Source organism: Trachurus trachurus (genome assembly GCF_905171665.1).
Source record: "Trachurus trachurus genome assembly, chromosome: 11".
NCBI lineage: Eukaryota > Metazoa > Chordata > Actinopteri > Carangiformes > Carangidae > Trachurus > Trachurus trachurus.
Genome location: NC_139904.1, coordinates 22,806,926 through 22,822,236, shown reverse-complemented (window position 1 = coordinate 22,822,236; position 15,311 = coordinate 22,806,926). Strand labels below are relative to the sequence as shown.

The 15,311-nt window shown below is 41.1% G+C and overlaps 3 protein-coding genes across 3 annotated transcripts; all 3 read right to left on the bottom strand.

Moving 5' to 3' along the window:
• Window positions 1-1,272: 1,272 nt before the first annotated feature.
• LOC310993312 (transmembrane protein 54-like) lies at window positions 1,273-9,871 on the bottom strand. Its single transcript, XM_083981633.1, has 6 exons — window positions 9,746-9,871; window positions 8,556-8,752; window positions 7,617-7,676; window positions 5,430-5,621; window positions 3,156-3,302; window positions 1,273-2,442 (listed from the first exon to the last, which is right to left on the bottom strand). The coding sequence occupies exons 1-6, from the start codon at window positions 9,756-9,758 to the stop codon at window positions 1,930-1,932; spliced, it is 1,122 nt and encodes a 373-aa protein (XP_083837759.1). The 5' UTR covers window positions 9,759-9,871; the 3' UTR covers window positions 1,273-1,929.
• Window positions 9,872-11,481: 1,610 nt separating this feature from the next.
• Window positions 11,482-12,219, bottom strand: LOC310994161 (gap junction beta-3 protein-like; the record flags this gene model as incomplete). The annotated part of the gene is made up of 1 exon (XM_083982751.1): window positions 11,482-12,219. One exon carries the CDS (start codon window positions 12,217-12,219, stop codon window positions 11,482-11,484), a length of 738 nt encoding a protein of 245 aa, XP_083838877.1.
• Window positions 12,220-13,904: 1,685 nt separating this feature from the next.
• Window positions 13,905-15,311, bottom strand: LOC310993400 (gap junction beta-3 protein-like). Its single transcript, XM_083981738.1, has 2 exons — window positions 14,530-15,311; window positions 13,905-14,422 (listed from the first exon to the last, which is right to left on the bottom strand). The coding sequence occupies exons 1-2, from the start codon at window positions 15,063-15,065 to the stop codon at window positions 14,128-14,130; spliced, it is 831 nt and encodes a 276-aa protein (XP_083837864.1). The 5' UTR covers window positions 15,066-15,311; the 3' UTR covers window positions 13,905-14,127.

Below are 15,311 nucleotides of genomic sequence, written 5' to 3'. Positions count from 1 at the left end.
TGATACTTCTGTAATTTTTACTTAGGTAAACAGTTTTAATGCAAATTTTATACTTGTAGCGGGGTCTTACGTTTTATTACTGCTTCTTTTACCTCATGGTCGGAATACTTCTTCCACCACTGGCATTAAGCAAAGCTGATATTCAAAATCTCTCAATTTGACCATGGCCTCTCCCTGTGAAAGATTCAGTGTTTATTCCACATTTGTTATCCTTTTTAAATGGAACAATGTATTCAGATGGATTCAGTTATTTCAGGTAGGTTAGCAGCTCCACAGTCTACACACTGTGGGAAAAGGTGAGGAATGAAACGCAAACACTTCAGCACCCTGGTTGATTTCTCTGTCTGCTGTGTGGGATAGAAATATGTGTTTGCTTTGTGGTCAAAAATGAAACTCCAACTATACTAAACTGATAAACATCTATTTTTTTTTTTAAATATCAGCATCAATTATAACTCTAATTGTGATTTACATTTAAATTACATTGCCTGACATCATTAACTCACAGACTGACTTGTGCACAGTGGTGGCAAAGTGAACAACCAATCAGAGCCTTGGGAGCTGTGCCGGTGCAGCTGCATCCACATGACATTAGATCTGATCTAAGGTAAACTGGTACCAAACATTTGCACAGGAGCTTCCTAACCAGCCACACCTCTCTGCTTTGGAGACCCTGTAGTGTCACTGCCTTCTGCTGGTAGGATAAGGAACAACAGTTGCTCCCCCATGATTACTACAGTTGAACCCTTTTCTATTTTCACTGCCTCTGATAAACTGGTACCTTGTGTTGGATAAATATGCCCTGCCTAACCCCATTCTTTCTTCCTTCCTTCCCTTCTTTCCTTCCTAACCTCTCTTTCCTATTTTTTCTGTTGCATGAAAACCTCACGTGAGGATGTCATGTTTGTTCAGTTTGACCTGAAATAGAAATATACCTAAGTGTTTCAAAGCTGTACGTGTGGACTGTGTCCTCATTTCTGGTTGTTCATGAATGCAACACATGAAGAGTATCACTTAGTGGAGGAGGCTAATGTCTGGTTTGACTGCTGAGCATGACTCTCATGCATCTGCAGTCTGTCAAGCCACATTGCAGGCCTTCATTAACATACACCTGACAGGACATGGGTGAATGTGTTTGTACCAGCCTGTCACTTACACCACTGACTGTAACCAGTCATACCTGTCAGGTCACTATGGCTACTGCTATAAGCACATATAAAAATGAAATGTTCTTAGTTTCAGTTTTCAGATACCAACCACAGACTGGCTGCGTAATTTTGAATAAAAACTTTATTTACTTAAGCAATAAATACAAAATCTTGCAGCACTAGTTTCTCATGAAACTAGTTTTCTTGACCGACCGGCAGAAAAAAACAACAACAAAAAAAACACACACACACACACACACACTTTTTCTTCATTTACTCCAGCACAGTTTCATCCTTATTAAAAATGGGTAAAAGGTGGAAGGCACTCTCACACACACACTGCACTCTGTGTTGCCTTATTTTCTCATGACTTCCATGCAAAACCTGAATAATAAGTAACAGTTAATAATAATAGTTCAAGTCTTACCAAGTACAGCCAATCAGAGAACAGGAATTTCCTAGTTAGGGCTTTTGTTTTAAATCTGCCCCAATGCGAACACCTTTGACCTCATAAGCACAAATATACATGAACATACACACTCACATAACTGGGATTCATCATGCAGTTCAAAGATGCTACACTGCAGAAATTTCACGCATCACATTCAGTTTCAGATCTGCTGCATTACTAAATAAAACATTCTCATTCTCAAAGTCCATAGCTTTGAAGTACAGACATGAAACAGGGCTGTTAGAGATTGAACACAATCTTTGAGGCTCCAGCTTCAGTTCATAACCTCACAGCCCCCTGTTCTGTGAGCTCTGGCCTGTCAAATAATGGCTAAATCCAGAAACTGGACCTTTCAAATGTACTCCTCTCCAGCAGTTGGTGTTGCTCCGGTGCCCTTTGCCAGCTGCCAGCCCTCGTCTCCTGCCTCTCTCTCCCTGACCTTTCTCTGGACGGCTGGCGGAGAGGCTGCCTCTCAGAGGGAGGAAGACTCCGCTGCTGACGGGGAGGATGCTGTGGAGGTCGGTGCTGCCGTCTTGGAGGCGCAGTGTTCCGTCGTGGAGGTTCATGGTAGCTTCTAGGAGGTTCACAACTGCTCGATGGAGGTTCACTGGAGGTCCGTGGAGGTTCAGTATAGCGAGCAGGGGGTTCCTTGTAGGTTCTTGAAGGTTCAGTATTAACAGATGAAGGTTTATTGTGAGTTCTTGAAGGTTCACTATAGCGAGATGAGGGTTTACTGTGAGTTCGTGGTGGTTCACTATAGCGAGATGGGGGTTCACTGTGAGTTCTCGATGGTTCACTGTAGTAAGAGGAAGCAGCTTTCTCCATTGGCCTCACCACATTGATCTACACAAACACATAGAAATTATTTTATTACAGTGTTTTGCCCAAGATTTAAAATTCTGCCTTATTTAAAGGGATAGTTCACCCAAATGTCACTCATTATCTACTCACCCTCATGTCGATTGAGGGCTGGGAGAATTTTCAGAGTCCTCCGTGCCTTCTCGGAGTTACGGGGGGGTCCGCGCAGCAGTATTTGTCCATATAATGGTTGTGAATGGTGCTCACTTTTCTTAATTCAAAAAGACACACCAAAAAAACATCCAAATACCTCCATGCTGCTCGTCTGTAATGTCCCTCTTGTATTGAAGCCCCAACATCAGAAATTGTTCCGCCGGTGACACAGGAAGAGCGGTGAACTGAGACACTGGGAGCTTCCGCTACAAACAAGCTTAAAATATAGACTTATTTAATTTTTTTCATAACAATTTCTCATGTTGGGGCTTCAATACAAGAGGGACATTACAGACGAGCAGTATGGAGGTATTTGGATGTTTTTTGGTGTGTCTTTTTGGACGAAGAAAAGTGAGCACCATTCACAACCATTATATGGACAAATACTGCTGCGTAGACCCCCCCGTAACTCAGAGAAGGCACGGAGGACTCTGAAAATTCTCCCAGTCTTTAGTCGACATGAGGGTGAGTAGATAATGAGTGAAATTTGAATTTTGGGTGAACTATCCCTTTAAAATGCATGCGTATTTGTCTCAAAATCTCACCGCTCTGCCGTAGTCTCTGTGTATCTTCCTGTTGGCGCAGCAACGCAGGCCCAGGAATGAAACGCAGACGGCAGAGCACCGGGCGCAGAACACCATCTGGATGACACAAGTCACGATCAGAGGCACCCAAAGGATGAGAGTGGTACTCTGGGGAGAGATGGAGAAGTGGAGTTAGAGCCAACCACCAGCTGGACTGTACAGAGCACAGTTTGAAGCACGATCGCTCAGCAGCTCTACATAAATAAGGAAACAATGTGGGTTACTATGTGGTACAGAATGTGTTTTGTTTTTTTTGGACACAGGGGAGTCAGCATTGTGAATAACTTATGCAGTGAGGAATGTATCAAAGTAAAAAAATGTGCAGAGGGAATTCAAAAAAAGGAAGAGCTGCCTTTTGTTAGCCATGCTGACTACAAAGATAATCAAAGTTTCCAGTTCAAAGTCTGGAGCTTTCTTTGGGATTCGTGGTGAAATATGCAGAAAGTATTAAAAAAACTCAGCAACAATCAGAACCAGAAACAAGACACATTTTCAGGTGATGTAGGCTAGTCCCCCTCCCTCAGTCTCAGTAGGGACCATTTTTCTGATTACAGAATAACTGTTTATGACTTTAGTTAGGTTCACTGCCACCATTATTGAAGTAAAATCAATAATGAGCATATATACATCTATCCCTCTTTAGAAACACTGAAAAACTGAAGATTATTGATGTAAATTTATAATTTATTGAATTTATTGTTAGTCTTGCTAACCTGGGGGGTTTGTTTAAAACCTGATCTGTGAGTAGGCTAAGTTCTCCCATTAGCCTACTGACAAGATAAAAAACAACAACAACAACCCAATACCCAATCATTATCAAAAATTACACTTAAATGTTAACCAGTGAGTTTAATATTTGGGTGGATGTTCTGGTGATAGCTTGCTAGCATGAAAGAGATACACAGAGCATGTGAATGTTTGTATGATGGAGTAAATCAATCTACATCTGCCTAACAACAGCTAGACTGACAAATTAAACTGGTTTGTTATTCATTTGTGGTTATTGCTAGTATCTTGTTGTAAGGCCAATGCTGAACTCGCTAGTTGAGACATTTCTATGGAAATAACTGAAGTAGCTACTGTAGCTACGGAGACTTATTTGCACCTCTTCAAGCTAAGATGTCTACAGAGATACCAAAAACTGAGACTTGTTAGCAATAAGCTGCTGTGTGTTCTCCTATTTTAAAGTATATTTTGGGGGCTTTTTTGCCTTTATTTGACAGTATAGTTGAGAGAGAATGACATGCATTAAGGGCTGCCTGATGCGGGATTCAAACCGGAACCGGGGCCGGCAACGTGAACTGTAGCCTCAGCATATCGGGCACCTGCTCTACCTACTGCTCCACATGGCACCCCAGTATGCGACAAATATACTGTATTTGTTTTCAGCAGAAAAAAATGGTTTAGGGGTTTAGTTACTCTTTAAAAACACTTGTAAGGCGCCTTAGACGTTAAAGTGAACCTAGTCTGTGCGATATTCTGGCTAGTTTCAGCTTCACATGATACTCCTTTCTGTGACAGTGAATAATTGAATGATCTGTAAACAGGTAATTCCACAGAAGTCTCAATAATGAAAAAAGTCACACCTTCAGGTGTTGCTCTGTGTCACAGAAGTGAACATACAAATGTAAACAAAGCAACGAGCTGTAGTCTACAAATACAACATCCATTTAGTTTGGTGTTTGTGCTATTAATGGGTGAAATCCACCACTGAAGTATTACTCAAAACCTACGCCGTATGTATCTGCAGCGGCACCGCCATTAACCTCTTGTGTCAAGTATAAATCCAGCTTAAGACAAAGGTCACTTAACTGACAAATTGTAGACTACTAGCTGTGCTAAAACACCAAAGTGGTGCTGATGCGTGGATGCAGCTGTGAGGCTGAGTCAGCCTGACAGTCCATCTGCAACACACTGGAACAGGACGGAGCCTAAAGTGGGCCGACAGGGTCAGGTCAGCATTTCTGCCACCAGCCCATGGGCTACAGAGTGTGACTGACTGAGTGACAGAAAAGACAGACACTCAACCTCCCACTCCTTCCCCTTACACACTATGTAGGTTGTACACAAACATACACACAAGTGATACAGCCACTGCAACGCACTGCCACGCTGCTCTGTTGCCATTATACAGCGGAGACAATGATCAGCTGTTCAAAGAGCCAGCTGCTGTGGAAAAAGTGGCAGTTCATGCTTTGATCTCAGTGTGTGCGGCACACACACTAACACACTCACATAGATGCGCGTGGGGTCAAAAGGACACTCGTTGGTGATGCTTGAGTAGCCAATGGCATCGGGGAAGCGGCAGTGAGTCAGGAGGCTCCGCCCGCCATGAATGATGGCCATCACCACGGACACCAGGAGTCCAACGGCTGAAGCTGCTGCCATGATTGATGCTGCCAGACCGACTGAGAAAAGCGACCACGTCTGTGTGAGACACACAAATAAAATAATCAGGAAAGAAAAATGATGGTTAAGATGAAGCTTTAAGGCACCCAGCAGGGAACCTGGGGAATCTGCAGCTGGAAATAGATAAAAGCACAGCAAAGAATAAACAATATACAAACAGTGCAAATACAGCAGATTTAAGGCATCTGTTGCAACATGAAAGCAATAATACATGGATACTAATTAAAAAAGCAAAAATGATGTGCGTCCAAGAGTTTCAAATTTAAAGAATAAGTCAATGTTTGATATTTTTCTAATCATCAACAAATCCAATGAGCAGAAGCAATTATATAAGCACCTGCTAAAATTACTTAAAGGGACTACGAGGAGTTTCGAAAGTGAAGTGTTTTCACACTACATTTCCCATGAGCCTCCGCACACATGGTGAAATTCTTGGACTGGCACAAGATGGACAAAAGCGAAAACATTTGCCAAGAATGTTTTCATCAGTTACGACCATAAACGATGCCAACTAGCGATCCAATGACGTTATTCCCATGACATTAATATGAGACTCTTTTATAACCAAAAGCAAACTCCTCTGGTTATCTTTAATGTAAATGAATTCATTTGTTGTTCTACATACTGTAAATGTAGATAATTTGCAACTACTCTGAAAATTTATTAATTGTATATTTAAAAGCAAAAATGGTGATAAAATATTAGTTATTTAATTATTAGTATACATCAGATCAAATATTCTCAGGTTAAAGCTTACCCTTTCACAGGATTGGGGTTTGGGACTTTTGAATAGGCAAAACAAGACATTTAAAACATGTCCACTTGTGTTCCGATGAACTTTTTTGTTATTCTTTTTTTACCGATAAAGGAATGTGGGAAAAAACAGTGCTAAAATAATCATGTTCATCCTTTAATTCCTTCTCATCATCCTATCAAATATTCTGTGAATCTAATATGATTTGATATACAGCATTCCTCTGTATTGCTGACCTCCATTATTACTCAGCACCTACTAAAAACACATCAGTGAGCCTCCCCATTTTTTCAAACCATGTTTTTTGAGTCTTCTTTACATTTTCAGTAGGAACCATTGGGCTTGAAGCTATGAGGTGCCCATGACCATGGAGTATGAACCCACACTGACTCACACACTGTTGGTTTTGGTCTGTTGATAGTCAGAGTAATACGGTGTAGCATAATCCTTAGTCAAACTATGTTGTTATGCAATCAGCCATATGTGATAATAAATGATCACTACATGTTTCTTGTATAGAAACCCAACCTTTAAGGAGTTTACAGAAGGTGAGACATGGATTCACAAAACCTCTACACTGGAAACATTGCTTTGTGAAGATTATTGAGTAATTCAATTATAACCTGTTAAAAACAATAAGGAATAATATAATCTGTCTGGGAGATTAGAAACTGCAGTAGCCGGTACAAGATAAAAACATGACATTCACATGAAAAAGGGGAGTGCTGAGATTACATGTTGTTCATTCATGCTAAGTGATGCCTGGATGGCTGACTAAAGATAAAAAAGTAGATGAGGTGGTAACCTGCTGTTTGTCAGCTCTGCCCTGGCCAGTTCACAGCTGCTCTCACTAACAAAGGGAAAGCGGGAGTGGTTTATCACGGCAGGTTTGCCAAAGCTTACTCATTCCGTTCAGATCGCTGCCTTGTCAGTCCCGTCTGAGCAGCCTGACAGGCAGCTGACTGAATAAACAGACCGCTCCAGCTATGCGGGGCTGGACTCAAGACACCTGAAGCAACATGGAGGAGCTCAAAGGGATTATTTTATGTTCTCCTGACTTCACAGATAAAAAGCAAAGCGGAGAACGATGGTGTGAAAAAGCTGGAAAATATCAAAGAGAATAAAGTGTATGTGCTGCGCAGTGAGAAATACTGATCTGACAAAGTAGGGAGGGACCAGTGAAGTATATCATCTTTTTTGAGGACTTTCAAATAAAAAAAGTAACAATTTTGTAGGAAAAAAATGTAAGTGATACTGACCAGGGCTCTGATCCTCTTGTTTTTAGACAGGATGATAGCCAGAATGCCAACAACAATTCCCTGTAGATACAAGACAGATATTGTTCTATTATGACTAGACAGGAGCAAACAACAGCAGACATCCTGGAAAAAAGGACCAGAACATTAAAAATGCTAAGATTTCACATCACATATCTCTCAGCCAGTCTCAATGTAGTAAAACAGGCAAAGTAAAAAAACATGTTGTGACAGTATTGTTGTTCTTGCAAGCATTTCAAATATGTGTTCAAGAAGTGTCTCTTTGTGTGTGTTTGTGAAGTTGTTTTTGTCAGGCCAAAGCATGCTCATCATGGAATCGCCCTTTAACTTTCATCTGTTTGCAATGATCAGCTGAATGAGCCACTCTTTGCAAACTCACAGTTTAAAACCTTCTGTACTGAAAACTAAACACACTGCAGATGAAGAAAATACATTCAAATGCACTGCAAATTAACACAGCACACCGGAAGACAAAAAAGAGGGGAACCTGAATGGGACTTGGCATTCAATACCCAATTGTGACTTTTTAAGATGAAACTATTGAATAATCAGTGCATCCCAAACGGGTCCATTCACTTTTCTCTTTTGATTTGCTGCTAGAGTGAAAGTGAGAGACAGGAGAGTCAAGCAGAGGGAAAGAGAGATGATCCAGTGGAACTCATCACAAGTGGACTCCAATCAAAGTGTGGAGACATTTCCGTGACCAAAACAAATGGGGGTTAATCATGTCCATGTCAATGTAGGCTAGTACTTCTGTTTCTCTTTTTGAATAAATTTGCTGAAAAAAGTGTAAAATGTCACTTTGTCTATATGGATTATTGAGAGACGATGAAAACAAATAATTCTAATGATTTTTTCCACATAACAACATGGGGAACAAGAGACGGTGTCTGAATGCAGTGTGTGTCTTCATACACTCACCACCAGGCCGGAGGTGAGAGCCACTACGTTAGAGATGGCGTACTCCATGGCCCGGGCCTGCTTGTGAAGGTTGATGTGTCTGAGCACCACGCCGTGTACCAGCGCTCCTAACAGGAAGTTAACATGACCAATAAGAATCATGCTGAGGCCCATCTTCATGAGGACCTTGGGTTCCTCCAGGCTGGAACAACACAGTCCTGGAGAGTGTAGGGAAGAGGAGAAGTGAGTTAAAGCTCAGGGCAGTGCAATATAACAAAAACTCAGAGAGTGTCAGTTATTTCAGATGATATTACATCATGCCGGTTGACCGTTGGTATTATTGATCAGAGAAGACTGGTCGAAACCACCACAGAGATGTCACCTGCATTAATGATTAGCTGCTGAGCACATAACTACAGTCCAGGCTGGCCTCACTGGAGCTGTCTCAAACAAGTGCATAGAGTTGACTGAAGAATGTAAAGAAAAAAAACTACCCACACATTCAAAGAATTTAAGTTAAGAGGATGTGCTGAATCAGCAAAATGTTGCGTTTAAAAACCAGAAGAATTACAATAATGACCATTTAGCAATATTTTCTTTTTTATTTCTTAGTAAGGTAACGAGTATAGCTACATGTGTAAATTGTCATTACTTTTTTGTATACTGACCACATGCAGCATTCAGATCAGACATTCTCAACCTGACAGTGAAAAGATGACATTTTAAACTAAAATTTTACACAAAAACCAGGGACAACAAATGCCACCTGAAAAGTAAGAAGAGAGACCTGCAACACACATGCAGAGTTTCTAAATCTGAGCCTTAAAACTGCTCAGATTCATCTACAAACCGTGGTCCTAAGGGTGTGGACACTAGTCTATAGGCCCTAGGTATCAACCTAGCCTATTTACTCTCTCAACCTATGTAAACTATCAAGACCAATTGGCTAAATGATCAGTGCTGATCACCACTGATTTGATGTAGCCTACGTGTCGTTTAAAGTGTTTGATACAATAAAACAAAACAAAAAACACTGAACCAGAAATGCCCTCCAAGTAGTCGTGTTGCACAGGTTTCCTCACGAGATAAGAGTTGATCATCCTCTACAGGTGAGCCACTCTGCTACCACACCTTAACAAACACCCCCGAAACTTCTGAACAAACACCGCCTGCAATTTTACATAAACAAACCTCTCAGTGACAATTGTTACCTGCGCCGGCCATCTCCGTCAGGTCACCATTCGTTTACATTCATAGTAAAGTTTTAAAGTAACGTGTGGTGTTAACTTGTGTCCCCCTCTTCCCTATTATCTCATCTCCTCAAACTGAGACGCTCCACTCAGTAGGACAGACAAAAAAGGATACTCCCGTCCAGACTTTTCAAAATAAAACCTCATCTTAATTTCAAGCGCATCACGTATAGAACTGATTTTTTTTCAAGAGTTTGACAACAACCTATAGTATCGGCTAGAATAGCCTATATAGCCTACTTAAAAAAGAAAACCAGACAATTTGCATGAATAAGAAATTATGCATAGACTAAAACAGGCAAAGTAGCCTAAAACGTGTTGTGACAGCTATTGTTGTTTCTTACAAGCATTTTAAATGTGTGTTCAGGTGCCCCTGTGTAAGATAGATAGTAAATACATTTGAATCCTTAAGTTTTTATAGGCATTTTCATAAACATAGGCTACTTCAAAGTAATCCTTTTTCAGAGTGAGGTAGTCTGTGCTTTTATTTTGAAATCAAAGTTACTCGTCCGTTAAATTGAGCCAACTGTTATGTAAATGAGAACAGGTACTTTCCCCAGCCTTTATTTTTTTTTTGTGGTATGAAAATGCACTATTAGGCTACTATCAATGAACTTATTCTGAAAGCTTTTTTCTTTTTTTTTCTTTTTGCATTAAACAATTGTTTTTGCCAATGTGGTGCATTAAAGAACCTCAGTCTATTATGCCATTTCCGGTTTAAACACCTGGATCAAAGCCAATCAGACAACAGACAATTAAAATTCTTACATCACTTGTAAAGTTACTAATGAGAACCTTCGCACAAGTCATAGTTCATGGACAGAAATTGGTTGTCGATAGACACTTGAAGCACAAGATTTGTGAATGATCAGGTGATCATTGTCATGAGGGCTTTACACCCTCGGCATGATGATACTGTGTGCCTTTAGTGCCACCAGGTGGAGAAAAAGCATCATTAAATGAGGAGAAAAACATATCACATGAACAGAAGTTTTCTGTGATTGAGTTGAAAAGAAAAATTTATTCTTATTGCTTTGACAATATTTTTCAGGGAATACATTACAAATGCCAGTTTTGTATGCTGACAATGTTCACAAATGTGAAGAGAGAGCACCACGTTTTAATTAGTATTGGTTCATTATGTTTCATTGGGGTAAAGAAATGTTCATTACACATAAAATAATTATAATATCATAAGGCAAAGCATGTTTGTGTTTAAGAGCTAGGCTATATTTAGGCCAGTTATAGAAAATTAAAATATCCTTAGGGGACAAGTTCACCGTTTCCATGTGTGTGTTCTATGGCCAATGTGCACTGTAAAGTTGGTGTTTGCGGTGGTTGTTTCTGCTGTCCATGGCATCCATGTAGAGCAGGTTTATTAACTTAAAAAAAACTTGTAGGACCAAGTCCTGTTATGTGCAACAATGCATCCTGTAGTTCAGCTGAGGCTTTAACAGTCTCTGAGTTAGACAAATGAAGTGGATATAATCTACTCCTGACATTTCACATTAATATGGGTTTTTGCAACCAACAACTTTTTCAATGTAAATTACCATGCAGTCATGTGACAATTGTAGTAAGTCAGACTTGAAAAAAAGGTGAACTTAATCTATAATAGAGGGGGGGAAAGAGATAACCCAACAGTTAATTACCAGAGGTATAAAAGGACATCTTGATTGTCTACACTGCATCTCCACTTAGGATGTAAGAGATGACCTGCAGCCATCACAGTCTTTTTCAGGGTGGATCTTTCTAGATGTAGGCCTAGTGTGCACAGTGCCTTTTCGTTTGAGATTCACCACACGGGCTGCAATCAGATAAAAAATCTCACAGATGTTAAGCACTACACACACTACAGACGCCCCCACCATAAAGTAGGTGAAAATGGTCTTCTCAGTGGGCCGGGAGATGTAGCAGTCCACCAAATTGGGACAGGGACTGATGTCACACTGGACCTTCCTGGGCAGCTTGAAGCTGTCATAGATGTAGTGGAGCAAGTAGAGAAACGTGACTTCAAAGGTGGTTTTGATGAACAGGCTGATCAGATAAGTCCACCAGAGACCACCATGCTTTTGGCCTGGGTTGTCATACAGGTGGGTGTTTTCGCCGTGCTTGGCCTGGTACTTGCGTTCCCGCTCTTCTCTGTAGGCCACATGCAGAACGACCATGAAGGAAGGGCAGGTGACGAAGATGAGCTGGAGAGCCCAGAGGCGAATGTGGGAGATGGGGAAGAAGTAATCATAGCAGATGTTGGTGCAACCTGGTTGGCGGGTGTTGCAGTCAAAGTGTCCCTGGTCGTCGCTCCAGACACGCTCGGCCGCCACTACGAAGACCAGCACCCTGAAGACAAAGACCACTGACAGCCAGATGCGTCCGAAGGCAGTGGAGTACTTGTTGACCCCACTAAGAAGACCCTGGAGAAACTTCCAATCCATGAGTTCAGCGTTGATTTGGCTCTTAGAAGTAGGGAAACCTTATGCAGACCTGCAGTAAAGATACAAAGGCAAAGTCAGAAATAATACAAAAATATATTTAAATGTATTTGATGGGTGTTTTCTTTTCTGATCAAATGTTTCACTTTTCTGGGCCGATCCTTAACAGGCCTTGATACTTTGCTTTAGTCATCATCAATTGCATGCTTTGCACATAAAACCTTTCACACTCCACAGCAATGCATGTTTTCAGCCTCTCACACCTTTAGGAAAGTTAAGGTGAAGTTTAAATGTCGTGTTACTTTTTCTTGCCTGTCATACTTCCTGTCATTACAACACTGAATTCTTCTCTTAAATTTAATCTACTTTTTTGAAAGTAATATTTCTGAAACATCTAATTATGAGCTTTTAGAAACACCTAAAACATTACTCCACTAAATTGGACAAAGTTTTATCTTAGCTTACCTTAATAAATTCTGGTGTACCACTCAGTCGATCATGTCTTGGAAATAGATTTACAGCGGAAAAAGGGCTCCACTGCTCCCTTTGGCCAACGTCTCTCCTACAGTGGGTCTCCAATATTGACTGAGTAGAAGACTCAACTCTTGGCCATTATCTGGAGGTGTGGCCACTTCTGGCAACCACCCCAAGGTTCCCTTTAAACTCCAGCTACTTACTAATTTTTAAGCTTCTTGTCTGCATCGATTTATCTTCCAACTGACACTCAGCTAAGAGCTCCAGGAACAATGAATGCACTGTGGCAGCTGTAGACTTGGACATCATTGGTTTAACCAAAGTATGACTGTGCAAATTAATAAAGGTGATAGGGTAGGCTATAATACATAACACCAGTGGTCCTGGGTTTGGTGTTTGTCTACCCTGGTGTGGTGACCAGGGTAGACAAACACCTTCTTTACAGGTGACTTCATATCAGTTCCATTAAGCAGCTGTAATGTGGAGATATGTCCCTTTGTAGCCTTTGAATAATCAGGATTAAATAGTGCCACCACCTTGCGTTTGTTTGAGCAAACACTCTTAAGACCTTTTAACTACAGCTGAGATACAGAGAGCCAGTGCTGCAAAATCTAATACAAGCCCTTTGCTTGTTCATTGTTCAGTCCTCAGGTATACAGCCACTGCCTTATTGGCTCGTTCAGTTTTATGATACTGTCCTTTTCACAAATGTAATCTCAGTATATTCTTCTGCCATGGAGGAATGCAGGATATGTTTAATTGTCATCAAGTTAGTCTGAAACTTACTGTGGGAGTGGTAATTTATCAGCTTGTCACTAGTGATTCTCACATTACTAACCATAAATTAGTCTTTTTGTAATGTAGCAATTGTTGTGCAACACATTGTGGTTTATGACGACTTTTCACTCCACACTCTGAATCTCTGTTGGCTCAGTTTACTGCTCCACACCCATTTCTTGTTCCATATTGTATAGAAATTATTATTAATGACTTGAATGATTCTGATTTTTTCAAACAGTAATAAAGAAAGACAACATCAAATTTCACAGGATGTTGGTTTATTTTATATAATATAAAAAACATCTGCCAATTTCTGGGTTAAGTTCATGACATTGCACATGCTCCTTGCTTTCCTCCTTTCCACTTTATTTTCAATATACGCACTGTCCAGTAAATGTATGTGGCCATGATATTTTGGAGAAAGATAACAAAATAATAACATATGAACAGACAAATATCTATATATCAGACATTACAAATTACAAAGTAATAAAAAAGTATATGTTCACTAAGCAACATTAAGGGGATACAAACATTGCATATCTTTGATGTAAATTGTTTTAACAGTGATATCACTTTTGTAAACAAAATTCCCTTACAACTGCCAACAGAATAAAATCCACCTGAGACTTTTAACTTTGTGGTCGTAAGTCAAACTCAGGAGACTGCTACGCTGTAGGCTGGGGCTGAACTCTGTATGCCAACTTCTCCGTTGCGATGGTCAGTCATCTTGGCCTTCTCCAGGACATGATCATTGTACGCTGAGTTTTCCTTCCCATTCAGAGGGGTTCTGGTCATCATGAATGAGTTTCTTCTCATGGGGTGAGGTCCTCTTCTGCAACACTCACTGAACCTCTTCCCACACAGGTACAAGACCTCGCAGAAAGTGAGGAAGATGCACACAAAGCTGGTCGCCACCATGAAGACGGTGAATATTTTCTTCTCTGTGGGCCTGGGGAAAACATGGTCAAAGATGAGAGATACAGTATTAAGAGTTATTGATACTATGTCAGAAGCCAAGTTCAGCCATCAAGCTTCCAAAAGCTAAGGAGCCCTTACCTGGCAATATAGCAGTCCACGGTATTCGGACATGGATATTCATTGCATTTGACCAACGGAGGGAAGAACGTGGCCTCGTAGATGTAGAACAGCAGGAAGACAAAGACGGCATCCACCGTTATCTTGAACAGCAGGCTGAAGAAGTAGGTCCACCAGAGACCCCCTCGTTTCTTACCTGTGTTTTTATAAAGAGGGGTACAATCTTCTCCGTGCTTCCGTCGGTGTTTGCGCTCCCGGTCTTCTCGGTAGGCCACGTGGAGCGTCACAAGCAAGGAAGGGCATGTGACGAAGATCAGCTGGAGAGACCAGAGTCGGGTGTAGGAGATGGGGAAGTAGTGGTCGTAGCAGACATTGTGGCAACCGGGCTGGCGGGTGTTGCAGTCAAAGTCCTTCTGCTCGTCGCCCCAAACTTTCTCGCAAGCGACCAGGAAAACCAAAAGCCTGAAAATGAAAACAATGGCGAGCCAGATTCGGCCAAACGCTGTCGAGTACTTGTTCACCCCACTAACGAGGCCCTCGAGGAAGGCCCAGTTCATGGTGTTGTATCTGATATTAGACTGGACCCGTTCAAGGGAAAAAAATCCTACAAACCCCCCAGAAATTGGCACACACTCTGCTGAGTGCTCAAATACAGATTGCTTGGACTCACACTGAACTGAGCATATCAGGCACAAAGGCTCTTTAATATAGTACTTATTACTGCTGCCTTCTTGGCACAGGTTGAAGGGGAGGGAGAAATACTGAGCAAAGCAAACATAGACTCATTCTTCAGCTACAGTCAC

Bases quoted from the DNA above. Each gene is read 5' to 3' on its own strand.
- LOC310993312 (XM_083981633.1), bottom strand. The intron at 7,677-8,555 runs GTGAGTGTATGA...TTGTATCTACAG, and splicing joins CTCTCACCTCCGGCCTGGTG to GGAATTGTTGTTGGCATTCT. The intron at 5,622-7,616 runs GTCAGTATCACT...TGTCTCACACAG, and splicing joins ACAAGAGGATCAGAGCCCTG to ACGTGGTCGCTTTTCTCAGT.
- LOC310993400 (XM_083981738.1), bottom strand. From the start codon at position 15,065: ATGAACTGGGCCTTCCTCGAGGGCCTCGTTAGTGGGGTGAACAAGTAC. The intron at 14,423-14,529 runs GTAAGGGCTCCT...TGTTTTCCCCAG, and splicing joins GTGGACTGCTATATTGCCAG to GCCCACAGAGAAGAAAATAT.